Below are 18,471 nucleotides of genomic sequence, written 5' to 3'. Positions count from 1 at the left end.
GCGCGCCCCGCCCGTTGTTTTTTACGTATATGTTTTATAATTTATTGCTTCTATGTTTGACATAAAAACATTCTGGTGAGATCTTTCATATTTTTCTCTCCAATTTAACACAGACAAGGTACAAATTGATATATACAAAAACAGTTCAAGATTCCGCAAATATATCACACCTAGTGAATACTTCTTTGGCTTGTATGGTTTTTTAATGACACGCTGGGATAGTTCTTGTTTCTATTCAACGCGGATTCAGAAACGTGAAAATTAAAAAGATTCATTACAGTAATTCAAGATAAAATATGAAAACTAAACCCATCACAGGACAATAGCATACTTCCCAAACAATAATAATTTAAAAAGATAGCCATATAACCAACTCGGCGTATGCAAAACATTTAACTGTGTATATTTCCCGTTGAGATCTATTCCTATATACACATTCAGCGTATTAGCTTTAAATGAGTGAAATGTTATTAAATTACAAATCACGAACTTTTTTTTTCGTAAGGACATCAAACAATATAGGGACAAAAACGTCTTTATTTGTCATGACATTCCAGGGTTAATTCTTTCCCCTTTATAAAATATACTTCCGTTGTTATTCACTTAATTTTTTTTAAAGAATACCGAATGGTCCTACCTTACAACATGGAACAAAATACACGGTATCAAAACTGATAGTCCGTCTTTCGGTTTAATTGTACCACGTTTATTCAGATTTATTTTGGAACAATACCGGATTCTCGCGACGCTTATGTAGACAGACTGTAATAGCCTTGTGTCCCTGTTCGTCAAGGTGAGGCGGATATGACGATCCGCTTTCCTTAAACGGAATCTCGCGACCTTGACAGAGGAAACATCCGTGTCTCGGGTATATAAGCCAGAGAAGGGACACCCGTCACATGTCATTCCTACGGTTGAATTTCTGGAGCAACACTCTATACCTTGTAAGTACAATGAACTAGAATCTTAGTTATAGAATGATATGTGTATTGTTATCACTGCCATATCTCCATACACTTTACACGTGTTGGTAATATCAATTGTTCGTGTATTTATCCTTTTCCTGAAATGAATAAGAAGCATGATTTAAAATAAATAAAATGTTTGCCTCGGGTTTTTACCCGGGGAATCAAAGGTCGGTGTTAGGGTCCTACCGCTTCATATCAAAACAATTTGAAAAAAAGATCGCACTTGTTACCCAGCCTGGCGCTCGTCATTAAGGGGCCAAACCAAGCACTGGTCGGCTCGGTGTCAGCATAACTAAAGTGTCTTAGTTGGGTATTCGCTTTGAGACTTCGGCATGGTCTCTCAGTGGGCTAGCACTATAAAACCGGCATTAGTCCGCACGCACGCACACACGCACGCACTAACACACGCACGAACGCACTCACACATGCTATATAAGTGCAATAATTTTGAACGCGACGTTACACCCTCCACAGGACCGACGGGTGAGTAAACCTCAGTTTTGACCATTTTTGACCAGTCTTGTGAAAGACTTAATTCAGTCACATGTTACCACAATGATGAGTTGTTAAAAATTCATTGCGGACTAAACTACCGGGTGAAAAAAAGTACACACTTGAAAATTGGATATGATAAAAAAAATTGCAAACTTCAGTGGCCCTTGGTTAAATACTCATCAATATGAGCCTGTAATATCGCCTATGATACCCTTATCAAGTACATCCCCGTCGAATAACCATTTCTTGTTTGTTTATTTTTAGCCACCATCAAACACGGGTGTTTACTTTCTTTAGTACAATTTGGATATTTCATTCTTTAGTAATTTTCCTTTTTTAGGGCTAATGGATAATTTTTCAAAACTGTACTTTAATCCATTTATAGACTGTTTAGGTTTGGTAGAGTGCGTAAGAGATGTCTGCCTGTATATTTGAATTATAATTATGCAAATATTATGAAATGTGTGTTACATAATAGTATGTTGTCTATTACCACCAACCCTCATCTATTGATGCACCTAACCCTGGTCACACGCTAGGTTCGAGACAAACTGAAATATTTATTAACGTCTCACTTAAAAATACTACCTTGTATAATATTCTATATATAGAACATATCATACGTACAATGGGTACATATGAAATACAAACGATATTTAAAAGCTATCGCTTAGAGATTTGTGAAAAACGATGTTATTTACACAATTATTTATATACAACATTGCTCCTGGGTGCAAAATATCATGGCAAGTCGCATTAACATAACAGGTGAGGTTAGAGGATGTTAAACGGTTGTAAGTGACGGTTGTTTCTCCCTGCAGGCATCATGTGTCGCCCCAGGCTAATCCTCCTCCTGTTCGCTCTGTGCTGCTTTCTACACTCAATTTCAGCCCAGGACCGTAAGTAAATCGCAATAGTTCTTATATGTGTCATATATTCGTGTCATATTTTAGGTGATAAGTGAATACATCTGGTCTAACACTTGACACTTAATGTTTACTTTTACTAATTACAATTTTCCTTTAAATGTGACCCGTGAAGATCCGGGGTAGAATAGGTCTTCAACAACCCGTTCTTGCCGTTAAAGGCGCCTATGCTTGTCGTAAGAGGTGACTAACGGGATCGGGAAGTCAGGCTCGCTAACTTGGTTAATGCATGTCATCGTATCCCAATTGCATGGATCGATGCTCATGATGTCAATCGCTGGATTGTCTGGTCCAGACACGATTATTTACAGACCGCTGAGTGCGGCGTTAAACAACAAACAAACAAATCCTATAAATGTGGCGCTCTTTTAAAAGCGCGTTGATTCGGGATATAACAATACATGTGAGATGGCCTGTGCCAGCTTCTACATTCAACAGATTATTCGAATTTAGCTGACAGTGTCATAAAGTGATTAGCAATAACGCCCATTGCCTGTACTAAATACGCAATTTAAAAAAAATGTGTGGTATTGTTGATAACGCATTTTTATATTGTTTTATTACATCAATACAGGCTAATATTACAATGTGGCGTTATGTTGTATTAAAGCAGCATTTGTCTGAGCACGGATGATGAAATGTGTTGTTTTATTTCAGCCTGTAGTTCACTGGATGCCGGACCCTTCCTGAGCACCAAGCCCACCCTCACCATGCGGGTTTACGAGGCCAGCCAGACAGGTAGGTCGACACAGGGTGGGCGTGCCGTTATAATGGCGAGCATTGTCGGAAACAAACATGTTTATCGCCTATCGTGCTATATTGCCAGTCATGTATGCATGTTTAGTCAGAGTAAGTAAACAAAACATTTCATGAAAATATTTGTTATCGTAAGTGACCTTCATGACCCTAATGTTAGTACCATTTAAGAAATGAGCCAAAGATTCGTGTTAAAGCTTTAACAGTTGTATTGTTGGGACACCACTAACAGTAAACCCAAGCTTTTCAGTCATCAATAAAAATAGCTGGAACGTTTCCGTTAATTCGAAACTTGACATTTCCACAGGGTCATTATTACACCCTGTCCTTTCTTAAAATTACTATCCGTGATGATCCGGGTAGAGAATAGGGTCTTCAGCAACCAATGCTTGCCGTAAGAGGCGACTATGTTGTCGGAAGAAGCGACTAACGGGATCGGGTGGTCAGGCTCGCTGACTTGGTTGATGCATGTCATCGCATCCCAATTGCGTGGATTTCAATCACTGGGTTGTGTGGTCTCGATTAATTACAGACCGCCTTCATACAGCTGGAATATTGCTGAGTGCAGCGTTAAACAACAAACAAACACAAAAAAAACTTGGCAAGGGCGGACCCAGCTTTTTTAAGAGGGAGGAGTCCAATAACAAAATCCTCTCTCCGTAGGGGGAAGAGGATGGGGAGTGGTCGACAACATACTATATTTGGTTTCAAATTCCAGGGTTCCAAATCCCCCCCCCCCCCCCCCCCCCCCCCACCACACACACACACACACACACCTCATATTGTGTATTTTCACTGCTACGAAAGTTGTCCTCCGACTCAAAATCCGATTCAGATTTGAAACCATCCAAGCAAATAACACTCGAGTACTTATCGTAAACGTGTTACAACAACGTAACTCAATTGTTATAATAATTATCATGTGCTCCTCGTTCAAAACCACAACGACAGAAAGCACACCGATTAGCGGATTTATTTATTATTACACTGTCCGTGATTATAAAGAACATATTGTTAACTGAAACAGTGTTTCAATATATACAGCGACATGTCTGGATTCAAGTCGACAATCAGTGATAACTAATTTTATAGAGCAAACTGCTGAAGACATAAGACTCATCTGGCGACACAGCACCCATCGACGCCGTTAACACCGCGTCACGTTTGATACCTTTATGGTAGAATGTAGATACATCTCATCGTTTTGTTTCAACTTTTATGTATGTCATTATCTATTTAAGCCCTCTAAATTATCTCTTAGAAATATCATTCAAACACGTTCGTTTCATAAACAAAATCCGAATGTCTAATATCTTAAAACCGCTACCTCAAATGTAAACCCCTGTAGGTTAATAACCAAAATGAAAAGTGATTCCTATTCAAAAGGTCAAAGTATTTTCCCAGAATTCTGTACAAGGAAGTACAATCACGTGTCAGCCTTTCCCTCGAGTGACTGTGCAGGCTCACGGTGAACAGTTTATATAGGTTTTTGAATAGTCTATCTTTAGCACTCGGCTACAGGCCGGTAATGCTCGCTCTGTGACCTGGGTCGCACTTACCCCGTCCGTGTTGGTAATTGAGAAAACAGTTATTAGATGAGATGAGATGAAATTGGGTTTAACGTCACGTCCAAGATTATTGCACTTATATAGCGACGCGCATGCACGTGTTTGTGTGTGTGGCTACTTGTACTAGTCCGGACTGATGCCGATTTATAGAGCTAGCACACTGAGATACCATGCCGCAGTTTAACATGAATACTCCACTCAGATAGAGTATACTGACTCCGAGCCGACCAGTCCTTGTTTTAGCCCCTTAATGCCGAGCACCAGACAGGGTAACAACAAGTACCTTTTAACGTCTTTTGGTATGACGCGGCCGGGGATCGAACCCCGGACCTTCCGCTCTCCGGGCGGACGCTCTACCACTAGGCCACAGAGGCGGTCGAAAACAGTCATTACGTGTTCCTGCACTTATCAATCTTTTACAAACTGTTTCTAAGATCATATCCTGCTACGGGTCAAGTCGAGGTATTCCAGGTACAAGTCCGGGTCACGGCTTACACCTGTATATCCGGGACCTGTCTACCTGTGCAAACACACATCACAAAAGCCTGCTACAGCCGTTTTTCTTAGAAACGTCAGATTTATATCAGCAGTACCTTGTAGTATTTGTGATACGTGACTGCGTTTAATAGATATGTGTTTCGTAATTCACTGAGCGACTGGTCGTAGATGGGTTGCGATTAGATGTTTTATATAACTACGAATGGAATACTGTCTAGTTCCGTCCCCCCAATACCAACACGCACCCACAAGCACACACACGCACGCACACGCACGCACACGCACACACACGCGCACACACACGCACACACACAAACGTGCCAATCCACACTCAGTCACTTTCACTGTATTATTCCTTCAACTGCAGTCGCAGACATTCCCTCGAGGTGTCATGCTAGATTGAGATGAGAGTATATTTTATCTAATTTTGCTCATAGATATGTTCGCGACTATTTACAAAATTATTAATTGATTTTACATTTCCCAAACCGGAAGAATTCCGTATGGCCTGCGTCTCATGTACATACGTTAAAGTTATGATCCAGCACTTTGAATTGAACTGTCCAACACACACACACATATATATATATATATATATATATATATCTACACATAGATAGATACACATGAGTCCGGTCAGAAGGTATAGATCCTGGTATATTTTTATAGCTTTGTTTAACCGGACTTTCGAGAAGAGGATATTAAACCGTGAACTATTAAAAGGACTTCAGATTACGTATTTTAAAATAGTTCTCAAACAATGGATAGTTGAATGAGTCGAATGATAGTTGAATCTTACAGCACCATGTCCTTGGCAAACCGGACTCTGTCTATTCCGGACATAATTTATCCGGTTCCCTATGTTGAATCTTATTGTCTTAATGTAAAATCTGAATTAAAGCATATTTTCTAAAATTCACTCCATCTTATATGAAGGTCGTTATTCAATTATTCTTGTGACAATAAAGGGAATGATTTATTTTAAAAACTGAAATTTGAATGATATTTCGCTCAATCTAAAAGTACATTTTTTCCGATAATTCAGTAACCCGGATCCTAGACATAGGTAACACACATGTGTAATGTTTTAAATAAAACAATTATTGTACATATGTCTTATCCTAACAGCGAGGGGCGTCACTCCTGCTATAAGTTTACTGGCATATATGGGGCGGTCGGGTAGACTAGTGGTTAAAGCGTTCGCTCGTCACGCCGAAGACCCGGGTTCGATTCCCCACATGGGTACAATGTGTGAAGCCCATTTCTGGTGACCCCCGCCGTGATATTGCTGGAATATTGCTAAAAGCGGCGTAAAACCATACTCACTCACTAGCGGTATACCTGTCTTGAGCGCAAGCAGTGTAGGTCAGCTCACGATATAAATACATTCTATGATATGGTCTAGCATGGCATCTTTTAACAAGTTAATGTATTCGAAAGTAGCATATCACTAGCAGATATAGGAGCTTACAGTTTCATTCTCGTGCAGTTTGCGTGTACAATTTTAAGAATTCAACAACATATTAATTAAGGAAGAGAATGTATGGAAGTCAACTTCTTTATTATGAGGAACACAACGTTTCGGGGTATATGCTTACTCCTTCGTCAGGTGAATACATGCTTTGAGGCAGAGAGCATATATATGTACATGTAAGGACAACAAATTAATAAGATAACAAAAGGTGGAAACTAAAAGGGGAAGCCAACAGATGATTGGCACTGATAGGTGATTAGCAAGAGACAATGGAAGCCAACACCTTACAGTAATTAGCGATAATAGTTATGGACAACTGGACATATTAATTTCTGTTCTTTTCACTTTAATGTGCGATTCCTCGGAGTCGAAATAGTCTATTTGGCGGTGTTTGTTTTTCATTGAACCAGCTCCGAATTCCAGTGTGTTGTATTTCCACTCGGTTATGTATCATATTCTGTTTGTTTGTTGTTGTTTTACGCCATACTAAGCATTATTCCAGCTATATAAAGGCGGTCTGTAATTAATCGTTTCTGGAACGGACAACCAGTGATTGACACCATGAGCATCGATCCACGCAATTGGTATACGATGACATGCATCAACCAAGTCAGCGAGCCTGACTTCCCGATCCCGTTAGTCGTCTCTTACGACAAGCATAGGCGCCTTTAACGGCAAGCATGGGTTGCTAAAGACCCATTCTAACCCGGATTTTCACGGGTCTCGGTTATGTATCCTAATAAAATGTACATACGTTACACTGGGTAGTCCAGCTACTTACATCCCTATCTGTGTATTTCTGCTATTACGTTTGCTGTTGCAAACGCCTGTTCTTATTATTGGCTATTTAATACGGGGCACGGTTGGCCTGCTCGTGCAGCTGTGCAGAGTTATGTACCCTGGGCACGCCAGAAACCGATGATCGTGGGTTCGAATTATATTATTAGGGTTGCCAGCACCATTTCCCTGGGTTTTACCAAAGTGTTACATCTGAGATCTGTATCACGTCGGCCTCTCCTCCCTCATCAAGCGCCGTGGTATAACTGAAACAATGTTAAATCAAAATCAGCCACTCACTCTGTTCACAGACCTCGAGCAGTACCCTGACAGCGACAACTACAAGGACGAGCTGAGACTGACCGGGTCAATCGGAGGACCTGCGCCAACCGGTATCACCCTGGAGGTCATGAACGACTTCCGGCTCTTTGATCCCCGGGAAGTGTTTGAGTTTCAAACCGAGGCAGTGACCGGAAAGAACTTGCTGAAGCTGGTGAAAGCCGTAGACAGAGATGTACGTACAGTAGAAATTTTGCCATGGCAATCACAACCATGACTTTCATGACTTCATATCATGCACAGCCACTGACTATAATGTTTAGTGTGTCGTTTAGAAACGTTGGCATGCATTAAAGTATCAATCCTTTCATTGTTATAACCGTTGCACAAACTTGGTATCGTCAACATTTTATACATCGATGAACGCTTGTGAATAAGTAAACACTATGAAGTCAATTTGATCAGAGTGTTCAAGTTGCCAAGTCGTTCAAGGTTCCCCATTAGCTCGACAGAGTACGTCATTAGTCATTCGAGGATCCTGTATGATCGTGGGTTCGAATCCAACTTGTTCCCTGATTATGATTCCGGGTTTGTCAGCACCATATTCACATCTAGGGGATAAACATCTGCACATGCTGACACAGCATGACTGCTGACACAGTTCAACATTGCCGTGAATTTGAGCGTTAACAGGACACAACTTCTTTGTATATTCAGCGTTGACTTAATTATGGAGTGAGTGAGTGAGTTTGGTTTTACGCCGCTTCTAGCAATATTCCAGCAATATCACGGCGGGGGACACCAGAAATGGGCTTCACACATTGTACCCACTTAATTATGGAGTGTTATGCCATGCTAATGTACTGTATTTGTGAACTGGTTCTATTCTCCCCACAGGGACCAACTGCTGCTCTAGATGACGACGTCAACATGTTCACCTTCACCCTAAAATGTTCCCCTGTCGCCAACACATCCATAGAGGTGAGAGACGTAATTGTATAATTGCTGACCCGTGAAGATCCGGGGTAGAATAGGTCTTCAACAACCCAAGGCGACTATGCTTGTTGTAAGAGACGACTAACGGAATCGGGTGTTCAGGCTCGCTGACTTGATTGATGCATGTCATTGTATCCCAATTGCGTGGATCGATGCTCATGATGCCAATCACTGCATTGTCTGGCCCAGACTCGATTATTTACAGACCGCCGTCATATAGCTGGAATATTGTTGAGTGCAAGCAAGTATAATTGCTTTTAGACATTCACATTCACTGGTGAAAGACATAAACGGGATATCATGCGGGATTTGTTTGTCTCCAGGTCTACTATGACGTCAGGATTCAGGTCATGGACGTCAACGACAACTTCCCCCGCTTTGTAGGAGCTCCTTACAGCGCCACAATTAATGAGGTAGGTACCCAAACTTTATCGCAGTGCCGCCAGATGGCGCTGGTATGTCGCCACGTCAGATGCTGAAGTAGCAGTGACAATAGCGGCGCTGTAGGTGCTTAATCGGATATGAACCCGCGACTAGCAGTTCCTGTTAGCCAAGGGACGTAACTCTGCACAACCAGTTGCGACACCTTTCACTACTGGCTCAGCCCTGTCCTCAAGAGTAGGACGTGAGGTGAAATGCGGCTTAACGTCGCGTTCAAAGTTATTGCACTGATATAGCGACGTGCATTCACATGTGTGTGCGTGTGTGTCTGATATCATGCCGCAGTTTAACATAAATGCCCCACTCAGACACAGTATACTGACGCCGAGGCGACCAGTCCTTGTTTGCTCTGTGTGTGTGTGTGTGTGTGTGTGTGTGAAGAAAGAAGTGAGAGGGTGAGTTTGTTTTCCAGTGATAACAAGCATCAGAAGATAACCCCTTTGGTGAAACCTATAAACATGGGTATTGGTGCTGACAAACTTGGACACATAATCGGGGCTAAACGAGATTCGGACCACAATTATATGTTTCTTGGCATTCCCAAGGGCCACCCGTGCCCCTAATAGAAAACAATACCACAGTTAATACGCTCTAGATGATCTCTTTTGTCTCTTCAGCTGACCCCAGTGGGATCGACCATCCTCCGCGTGTCTGCTGTTGACATCGACTTCCCAGTGACGAGTAACGTCACTTACTCCATCGTGCCCGCAAACGTGGATGACGGCAGCAGCATGTTTTCTGTCGACCCCATAAATGGTGACGTCACTGTCACAGCCATGCTGGACTATGAAGCCTTGTCCCAAGGTCACGCGTACAACCTTGAACTTATGGCCACGGTGAGAGATTTATGTTATTGGGGGAACTGTTAAGTCACTGACAAGTGAGTGAGTTGGTTTTAACGAGACTTTGAGAATAATTCAGTTTTGGACACCACTTCCACAGGGGCCTGGGATATATTTGACAATACACTTTTCCAGAAAATACTTGAATACTTGGGATTTTAACCAAAATACTTAACTGTTTTTATTTTAATCCGTGTCCTCATGTTGTTGTTTTTTAAAATAATCATCACCAAAATATTGTTTGTCCTTTCTTTTGTTTATTTATTATGCAACAAAACATTCTGTTGAGTTGCTGGTGCATGCTAGTACACTTTAGGGGTGCAATCCTGCGAAGGAAACCGTGACACGATAGACCAAATTGTGTAGCCTAATATTTTCTTTACCTGAAAGTGCCGATTCCGGGATTACGTTTAAAACCTCCTCGAGAAATATGCTTCAAAATTGTCCGTCAAGATAGTTCAAGGAACAAATTACCTGATCATATCATGACACACGGTGTCTTTCTTTGCGTCACAGGATGGTGACGTGGATGGCCCAAAGAGCGCCAAGGTGACCGCGATGGTGACGGTGACTGACGGAGATGACCAGGGTCCGGCTTTCGAGTTCGAGGGATGCGTCAGACACAAGGGCGTATGCGTCTGGCCGAAATATATTTCATACGCCAGTCAGATGAAGCTGGTAAGTCCCAATACAGCTCAATACGCTGACTAATAGATTTCATTAAATGCTAGTTTGACACCAAGTCCATCTTTGTTGTAATGACTGACTGACTGATGTAGAAGATTTAACGTGCGCTTTCCGACTGTAGCGTATTTCGCACACGGGCCTGGCCAGACCATTTAGTGTATTCCGAAAAGGGTGAAAGTGGTGTGTGCAACCCAAGAGGGGGCTTTTAGGGGTTGCTGAATTATATTGAATTTTTGGAATTTTTAAATTTGGAATAAATGCCGAGGTGGGTGGAGGAGGGAACTAAGGGAGCCGGGTGAGGTGGGTGTTTGTATGTTTATTGGATTTTGGATTGGAAGATTAGTTTTTAGATGCGCTTAATTAGGTCTGTTTTGATTAGGAATACGCCTAGGGCCTTGAAGTTTTCTAGTTTATTTTGAGGGTTTAGTATTTCATCTAGAATAGGAACCTTATTTAGATTGAGGGTGGTTTGTAGTGTGGTTCTGTGTGTTTGGTAGTGGGTGCAGTGGATGAGTGCGTGTTCTGTGGTTTCGGGTTGTTTGCAGTGGGGGCAGTTGCCTGTGGTGTGTCTTTTAAGTTTTTTTAGGTGGTTATTTAGGTTGTCCTGTTTGGAGTTTTGTAATTAATCTGTCAAATTTGTTTTAAGGGGTGTAGGATTTTAGGTTTGGCTAGTGGTTGTTGTAATGTGCTAACGTCAGCTAATATGTTCGTAGGGAGAACCAATCACAGTCTACCCTGTGCCTAACAAGGTCGGCCAGCCAGTCAGCATCAAGGCCAGAGACCTTGACCCTTCTATGTCAGAGGTCAAGTTCTCCATTGCATCAAGTAAGCAAATACAAAGAAAATGAATTAGGTGTTATGTGTAGACAGAAATAACATAAAACATGATACAATTCGTGTAATATGATGTGCATGAAAAGAAGTAGTTGTTTATTCGCTATCAAAGGCCAAGAGTACAAAAAAATATAACAAAGCCTTTACACATTGACAAGTGGGACAAATGTTATACTATCTCAATAAAATATTTATGTCACATTAAACAGGCAGATTTCCTTTACCTTGTATCGTAATATATTGTATGAGCTCTGTACTCTTTGCTGCTGATAGTTGATTGACTATTGTTCCTGATGTATACATGTGGCTGTGATTCTCCTGTTTTCCGTATACAATGGACATAGGGAATAGGAATTCATAGTTAATTGTATTATGATTACATTTATTGCACTTGAGTAAATCAGTATTGACTAATTGTCATCATAACGAATACTAGCTTATGGCTCAGACATCGGAATTTACATTTTATACGAATAAGATTTTTGTTTGAACAAAACCAAATGTATTTCTCTAGTTCGAACATGCATTTTATGTGTAGAATAAAGATTTACAAATGAGGAAGAAATAATGTTGTCATGCCAATCCTAATTCTCTTTGTCCATGCTATATCCTATTGAAATAAGAATTTTAAAAAATATATAATTCTTCTTTTCAGCTATTCCACCCGGCTTCGAGTCCCACTTTTCGGTTGCCACGAGTCATGCAAATGGTGCCTTCTATGCTGCATCAGTGAAGCAGGAGACCGCACTCACCGTCAGCGAAGGTTTCGAGATCTTCCTGAAGGTAACCAGTGCAGTCAACCTATGGGGTCCTAATAAGACTTTTCATGCTACCTGAAAACCGACTTGTCACTCGACGTAAACAAATATCAATGTTGACATGTGACTTACCTTGCCTTTATTATTTGCTTCAATGATCTGTACGTTCTTTTCCCATTAACGGTTGAATGTTTTATTGGGACTCAAACTGACAGACGCTGTTGTAGAAATAGATCGTGGCTACGACTAAGGATTTACCTATAATTTAAGTCTTAGTCGTGGCCTTGAAATATTTCTACAACAGCGTCTTTTCAGTTTGAGTCATAATAATAAATCAACAGTTTATTTTCACTTAATGAGACAAAGAAAGTACAGATAATTAAAGCAAAACACTACGACTAAGGACGTGTATATGTTTTGACCCCTGAAGATCCGGAGTAGCAACCTATGCTTGCCATAAAAGTCGACTATGCTTGTCGTAAAAGGCGACTAACGGGATCGGGTGATCAGGCTCGCTGAATTGGTTGATACATGCCATCGATCCCAATTGCGTGGATCGATGATCATGATGTCAATCACTGAATTGTCTGGTGCAGACTCGATTATTTACAGACCGCCGTCATATAGCTGGAATATGTCTAGGTGCGGTGTTAAACAACAAACATTTGTTTTATTTAGGCATGTATGAGGCCGACTATGTAGTCCTATTCACCTGTTGCTTATTTCTGTTTTCCAGGTGGAGGAAACCAGCAACCACATGAGACATGAAATAGCATTGATATACTTTATGGTGAGTTGAAAAACCCAAACCGTTTTTTTACTTTCAATTACCACAGTGCGTAAACCTCACCGCACGCCCTTGACAATATGACATAATGCATGTGCTAATATAATAAGTATTGAATGCGAAACCTAATTGTTGTTCAAGTTCGTATCTATGACATTTATGACAATACTACAGGGAAACCGGTATTGACAATAAGTTATTTCATACAACTAAATTCTACACAATTCCATGCCGTTGACAAGTTATGACACCAAGCATTACCCTATATGGACACCACCCACTTCCCCACTGTACCGGTGCATGTTATTGATATTACTGCTGTCCATCTGAAAAGGCTACACCCCTTCTCGTCCATATGCAATGTTGACACAATTAAATGTTATAAAACATTTTGATATTCTGATTTGGTATTTTATCACAACAGGGCCAAAACAATGGAGGATCCTCCGGAAGTCAATCTACACAAAAACCTGCTTCAGTAACAGAGAGTCAAGGTGGGTGTTGTTTTGTTTGTATTCAGAGGTTTCAGAACTTAAACGTCATCTCCCATCTTTCCGAGGCAAGGGAGGTAACTGACTAAAAAAGTGCGGACTATTACAGTCAGTTAACTCCCTTGCCTCGGGAAGATGATCGTCTCCACACAGGACATCGTGTCACTCTAGACGACCACGACTAACAACCCCTCTCCTGTTTCCTTCCAGTTGGTGACCCTAACAAGTCTCCAATCTCTACCGGCGGCACGTCTGAAGAGTCTCTGGCCCTGATCGTAGTTGTCGCCATCTTGGCTGCATTTGTCGTCTGCCTGGCAATTGCGTTCTTCTGCTACATTTCTAGAAGACGGGACACTAAGGGGAGCAAATACATCCACGAGTCCCGCCAGACGGTACGCTAATACCCAGATACAATGTGACATTTGTACTATTCTTACCATTCGCTACCATTTCAGAACATGTGAAATTGTATAGACAGTGAAAACGTTACTTTGTTATAGTTCGGGTTGTTTGTCGTTATGTGCTTAATGTTTCCATTCGTGATTGTTTGGGGCGTAGGCGGGTAGTCTAGTGGTAAAACATTCATTCATCAGGTCGAAAACCGGTTCGATTCCACACATGGGTACAATGCGTAAAGCCCATTTCTGGTGTCCCCCGCCGTGATATTGCTGGAATATTGTTAAAAGCGGCGTAAAACTTTACTCACTCACTCACTCATGACTGTTCATATTTTTCAATTCAGGGAACAACCAATCCAACATATTCATATGAATAGCTGAGGGTGCTGCCTTATGCAGTGCATGTTGCATGAACGGTTGACATATTTCACAGATCACGTGACTGACTTTCAGACTAGCGGACAACGGAATGGCATATCCTCCACTCAAATGTAACCATAGTAACCACCACTTACTACTCAGGAGCAAGCTGTTTTGTCCTCTTGCGGACATGGCCAAGTTCAACAAACAGGAAGACTGGATTGACTTACCCACAGTGAATATATGTCATAGTTACAACCGTCAGAAAAACAAGCCCAATGATGCCAACGCCACACCCACAGTTCAGAGATGGAAATGTGTACATACGTAGTATGGTAGTATTTCCTGGCATGTGAGAGATTTCCAGAAACTGAACTACTTACATCACTGATACCATATTTACAGTCTGCTCCGGATGTTACGAACTCCAAGGAACCTCCAAACTAGCTTGTACTGAGAGGACTTCATTATTACCAGGCTCAATGTTTATTACCTCCCTTGACCCACTTACACAAGCGAGATTCATGCTACAACTATTTAACTGTATGTTAAAGAAAAGTAATCCCAACAGTCGTAGCAATATGGTCGCTTTGTGCAGTAGGCCCTGGGATCGTTGTAATCGAATATTCGTTATATCAAACTTCGGATATATCCGGAGATTGTACTAGAAACATGGGCGTGTGGCACTGTATTTACAAAGCCTTAATGTATGCTATAGCTAGCTGTACATAATCTTTTATGCATGGAAATGTATATTCATGAGTTGAATATAAAAATCGTGTATATAAAAACTATTAGTATCTGCTGGGAAGCGGGTCACGGGGTGATGTTAATTATCGTTGTGCTGTATCAGTTGTGACAACTGGTTTTGTCCTGAACACAATCGCCAGCTGTGACCAGTCGATTAGTTGTACGCCGTGTTTCCTGTGCCTCTGAAATGATTCATGTGAAGCAAACGAAAAAACGCAGCAGGATGCTATCGAACTACCGGTAGACAGATTCGGGTAGCATTCGGCATTTCTCGTGTCATTCCGGGACAGTACTTCTCACCCTGCCATCTTTTAATTAGGAATAGACCTTATTAAACCACCAACTGCTATTGACAGAATTAACACGGTTTAAGCTGTTAGATATACTACTGTTAGTGTCAGTGCCATAGAAAATGTAAGTACAATGTCGCCATTTAAACAATATGTATTTGTTAACTCGGTCTGTTTCTTAGACTATGACCGATCCAATTCATTGCTGAGTATTCTATACTGCTACTTGGCACTGTGATAAATTGTACATTGAATGTGCCTACGGGTGAAACGCCTGGTATCGCCGAGAGAGATGAAAGGGTTAATCAGTGCATTAATCCATGCCGCAATGTACATTTTTTCTGTGCGGTTTCCATGTTTTGTTTGTTATTCGTGTCATAAATAAATGTTTTTCTGAAGTATTACATCACTTTGATTGTCATCGTAGTGCTGTTTTAACCAGTGTATTGCAGCCGACTTTGTTTATGTTGTAAGCACTGATATTTCATCAAAATTATACATTTATCTATATTTTTGAAATAAAGTTAATTCTTATTCCACTTTTTGTTTTATATTTTACATGTACTTTTTAAGCAATGCTATATGAAACCTATACGCTGGGGTAGTATTTGGACCGCCTCCGTGGTCTAGTGGTACAGCGCCCGCCCGGAGAGCGGAAGGTCCCCGGCCGCGTCATACCAGAAGACGTTCAAAGATGGTACTTGTTGTTACCCTGTCTTGCGTTCAGCATTAAGGGGCTAAAACAAGGACTGGTCGGCTCGGAGTCAGTATACTGTGTCTGAGTTGGGTATTCATGTTAAACTGCGGCATGGTATCTCAGTGTGCTAGCACTATAAATCGGCATCAGTCCGGACTAGTACAAGTAGCCACACAAACACACACCCGTGCATGCACGTCGCTATATAAGTGCAATAATCTTTGACGCGACGTTAAACACCATTTCACCACACCTGTAAGCATTTGAAATTCCTGCACTTGAAGCTAATAGATTAGAGAATGGGAAGTAAATTGATGCATTGTCACATAATTCAAGTTTGTTTTATTTTTTCCCCGTTTGACGTGAAATGCGGCGTGGACATGGTGTGTATTATTAAGACGCCTTGAATTCCAGCGTTCATTAGACTGCCCTAGAATAGGCACACGCTGAAGGCAACGGCAATACGAACACCGCTTGCACAATCACGTCAGCTTACATTAAGTCAATTCGGCCCCGCAAAATGCACATGGGTGCACTCGATAGCAGCTATTTTTTCCTCGGCGTTTTGAAACAATATTTCTGCATTTAGAACGCAAATATTGTTTCTCCATTATACGACATTGGTTTTGCTGTTGTGTTAACTTGCGCAACGGTGTCCCTGATAGGCATACAAGATACGCTGGCCCTGAGACGAGAACACACAAGTGTCGACAGGAATACACATGGACGTTGACGCAACACCAGTACATAGAAGGCGAATATATTTCCTAGAGTGATCTCAGGGTCAGCGCCTTGCAGTGTTACAGTACATGTTCTGTGTAAGACCCAAACAGATGGGTCACACTAGTCTTGATGGTTTCTTATGCTCTCATCTGAACTCCAAGTCGTTGCTGACATTTACCAGCTCGAGTACATTTTTAGTCGAACTCTCTATTGACATTGCATAACTTGAGGATATAAAGCAGATGCACGAGCGTGATACAAGCTTTTTAAGACCCTTTCCCCAGTCATAAGAAATCTCTGCTACAATCAGAGCCCATTGTACGGGATTGCCTTAAAGTCGGGCCAAGAAAAGTCGGGCCGGGCCGGGCCAGCGGGTAATACTAAAAATGGATTGCAGAATAATAAAACGAAACGCGCATATCTAGGCAGATCTCAAATGTCCACAAACGTATAGTTTTGCTCATTTAATTGAGTTTGAATAAAAATGCACCTTCAACAATGTAATAAACTGATGATTATGACTACATACCGTGAGTCTCGTAGAAAAGTCAGTGTTTTGGTTGTGTGTATTCTTTGATTAGAATGCTTCTCATCGACCTTAGCGTGTGGGGGTATGATGTCCTGGGCAGGAAACGACAGTGTTTTGACTACTCTTCTTTCATTATTTAACGTGTTACGGTAATTAACCTTTACTAATTCGTGTAAAACCAAAACAGGATGTTTCCTGGAAGTGGATATTCGCGAATGTCAAAGGACTGACACGACACGTGTTAATAACTGTCCAAGCACTTCTAAAGTTCCTAACATTCTTTATATCTAAAGACTAGTATTACATTTAATTATATACCACTTTCTTGTTTCATATTTCAGTAGTTTAAGAAAACACAGAGCTCAAAGTGAAGCCTTTTTCACTCCACATTCTCAACATAGTCTCTATCAGAAGTGTTTGACTTGTGTTGGGTCCGAATTGGCCCGGGCTGTCAAAATGCACTTTAAACAAACAAATGTATCATCAAATGTCTTTAAATCTATAGACTAGCATTATATCTACCTAAATACCACCTTATAGTGTCTCAGTTCGCTGTATTTAAAGAAAACAAGGGGCTCAAAGTGAAGCCCTTTTCCCTCTACATTCTCAACATAGTCTCTATCAGAAGTGTTTTGCTTGTGTTGGGTCCGACTTGGCCCGGCCTGTCAAAATCAACTTAAACCTCACAGATGTATCATCAAATGGATCCACATCTTTCGATTAGTATTATATCTACCTAAATACCACTTTATAGTGTCTCAGATCGCTGTACTTAAAGAAAACAAGGGGCTCAAAGTGAAGCCCTTTTCCCTCTACATTCTCAACATAGTCTCTATCAGAAGTGTTTTGCTTGTGTTGGGTCCGACTTGGCCCGGGCCGTCAAAATCAACTTTAAACACACAGATGTATCTTCAAATGTGTTTACATCTATAGATTAGTGTTATATCTACCTATATACCACTTGATAATGTTACGGTACATCGTATTTAAAGAAAACAAGGGGCTCAAAGTGAAGCATTTTTAATGTATTTTCTTAAGAAAATCCAAGTCAGAAGTGTTCGGTCCGACTTGGCCCAGGCTGTCAAAATCAACTTAAACCTCACAGATGTATCATCAAATGGATCCACATCTTTCGATTAGTATTATA

The 18,471-nt window shown here is 41.1% G+C and overlaps 1 protein-coding gene across 1 annotated transcript; it reads left to right on the top strand.

Annotated features, from left to right (window-relative positions):
- The first annotated feature begins 861 nt into the window (after positions 1-861).
- LOC139467591 (cadherin-99C-like) lies at positions 862-15,851 on the top strand. The gene is made up of 14 exons (XM_071249123.1): positions 862-944; positions 2,285-2,362; positions 3,047-3,127; positions 7,774-7,976; positions 8,639-8,722; positions 9,061-9,150; positions 9,796-10,014; positions 10,537-10,698; positions 11,421-11,532; positions 12,197-12,324; positions 13,036-13,089; positions 13,511-13,580; positions 13,788-13,969; positions 14,429-15,851. The coding sequence occupies exons 2-14, from the start codon at positions 2,290-2,292 to the stop codon at positions 14,468-14,470; spliced, it is 1,500 nt and encodes a 499-aa protein (XP_071105224.1). The 5' UTR covers positions 862-944; positions 2,285-2,289; the 3' UTR covers positions 14,471-15,851.
- Positions 15,852-18,471: the final 2,620 nt, after the last annotated feature.

This window comes from Haliotis cracherodii, unplaced genomic scaffold (genome assembly GCF_022045235.1).
Source record: "Haliotis cracherodii isolate W230 unplaced genomic scaffold, xgHalCrac1.p SCAF_2, whole genome shotgun sequence".
Classification (NCBI taxonomy): Eukaryota; Metazoa; Mollusca; class Gastropoda; order Lepetellida; family Haliotidae; genus Haliotis; species Haliotis cracherodii.
This window is presented reverse-complemented; position numbering and strand designations above follow the sequence as displayed.

Bases quoted from the DNA above. Each gene is read 5' to 3' on its own strand.
- LOC139467591 (XM_071249123.1), top strand. From the start codon at position 2,290: ATGTGTCGCCCCAGGCTAATCCTCCTCCTGTTCGCTCTGTGCTGCTTT. The intron at 3,128-7,773 runs GTAGGTCGACAC...CTCTGTTCACAG, and splicing joins TTACGAGGCCAGCCAGACAG to ACCTCGAGCAGTACCCTGAC. The intron at 12,325-13,035 runs GTAACCAGTGCA...TCTGTTTTCCAG, and splicing joins GTTTCGAGATCTTCCTGAAG to GTGGAGGAAACCAGCAACCA.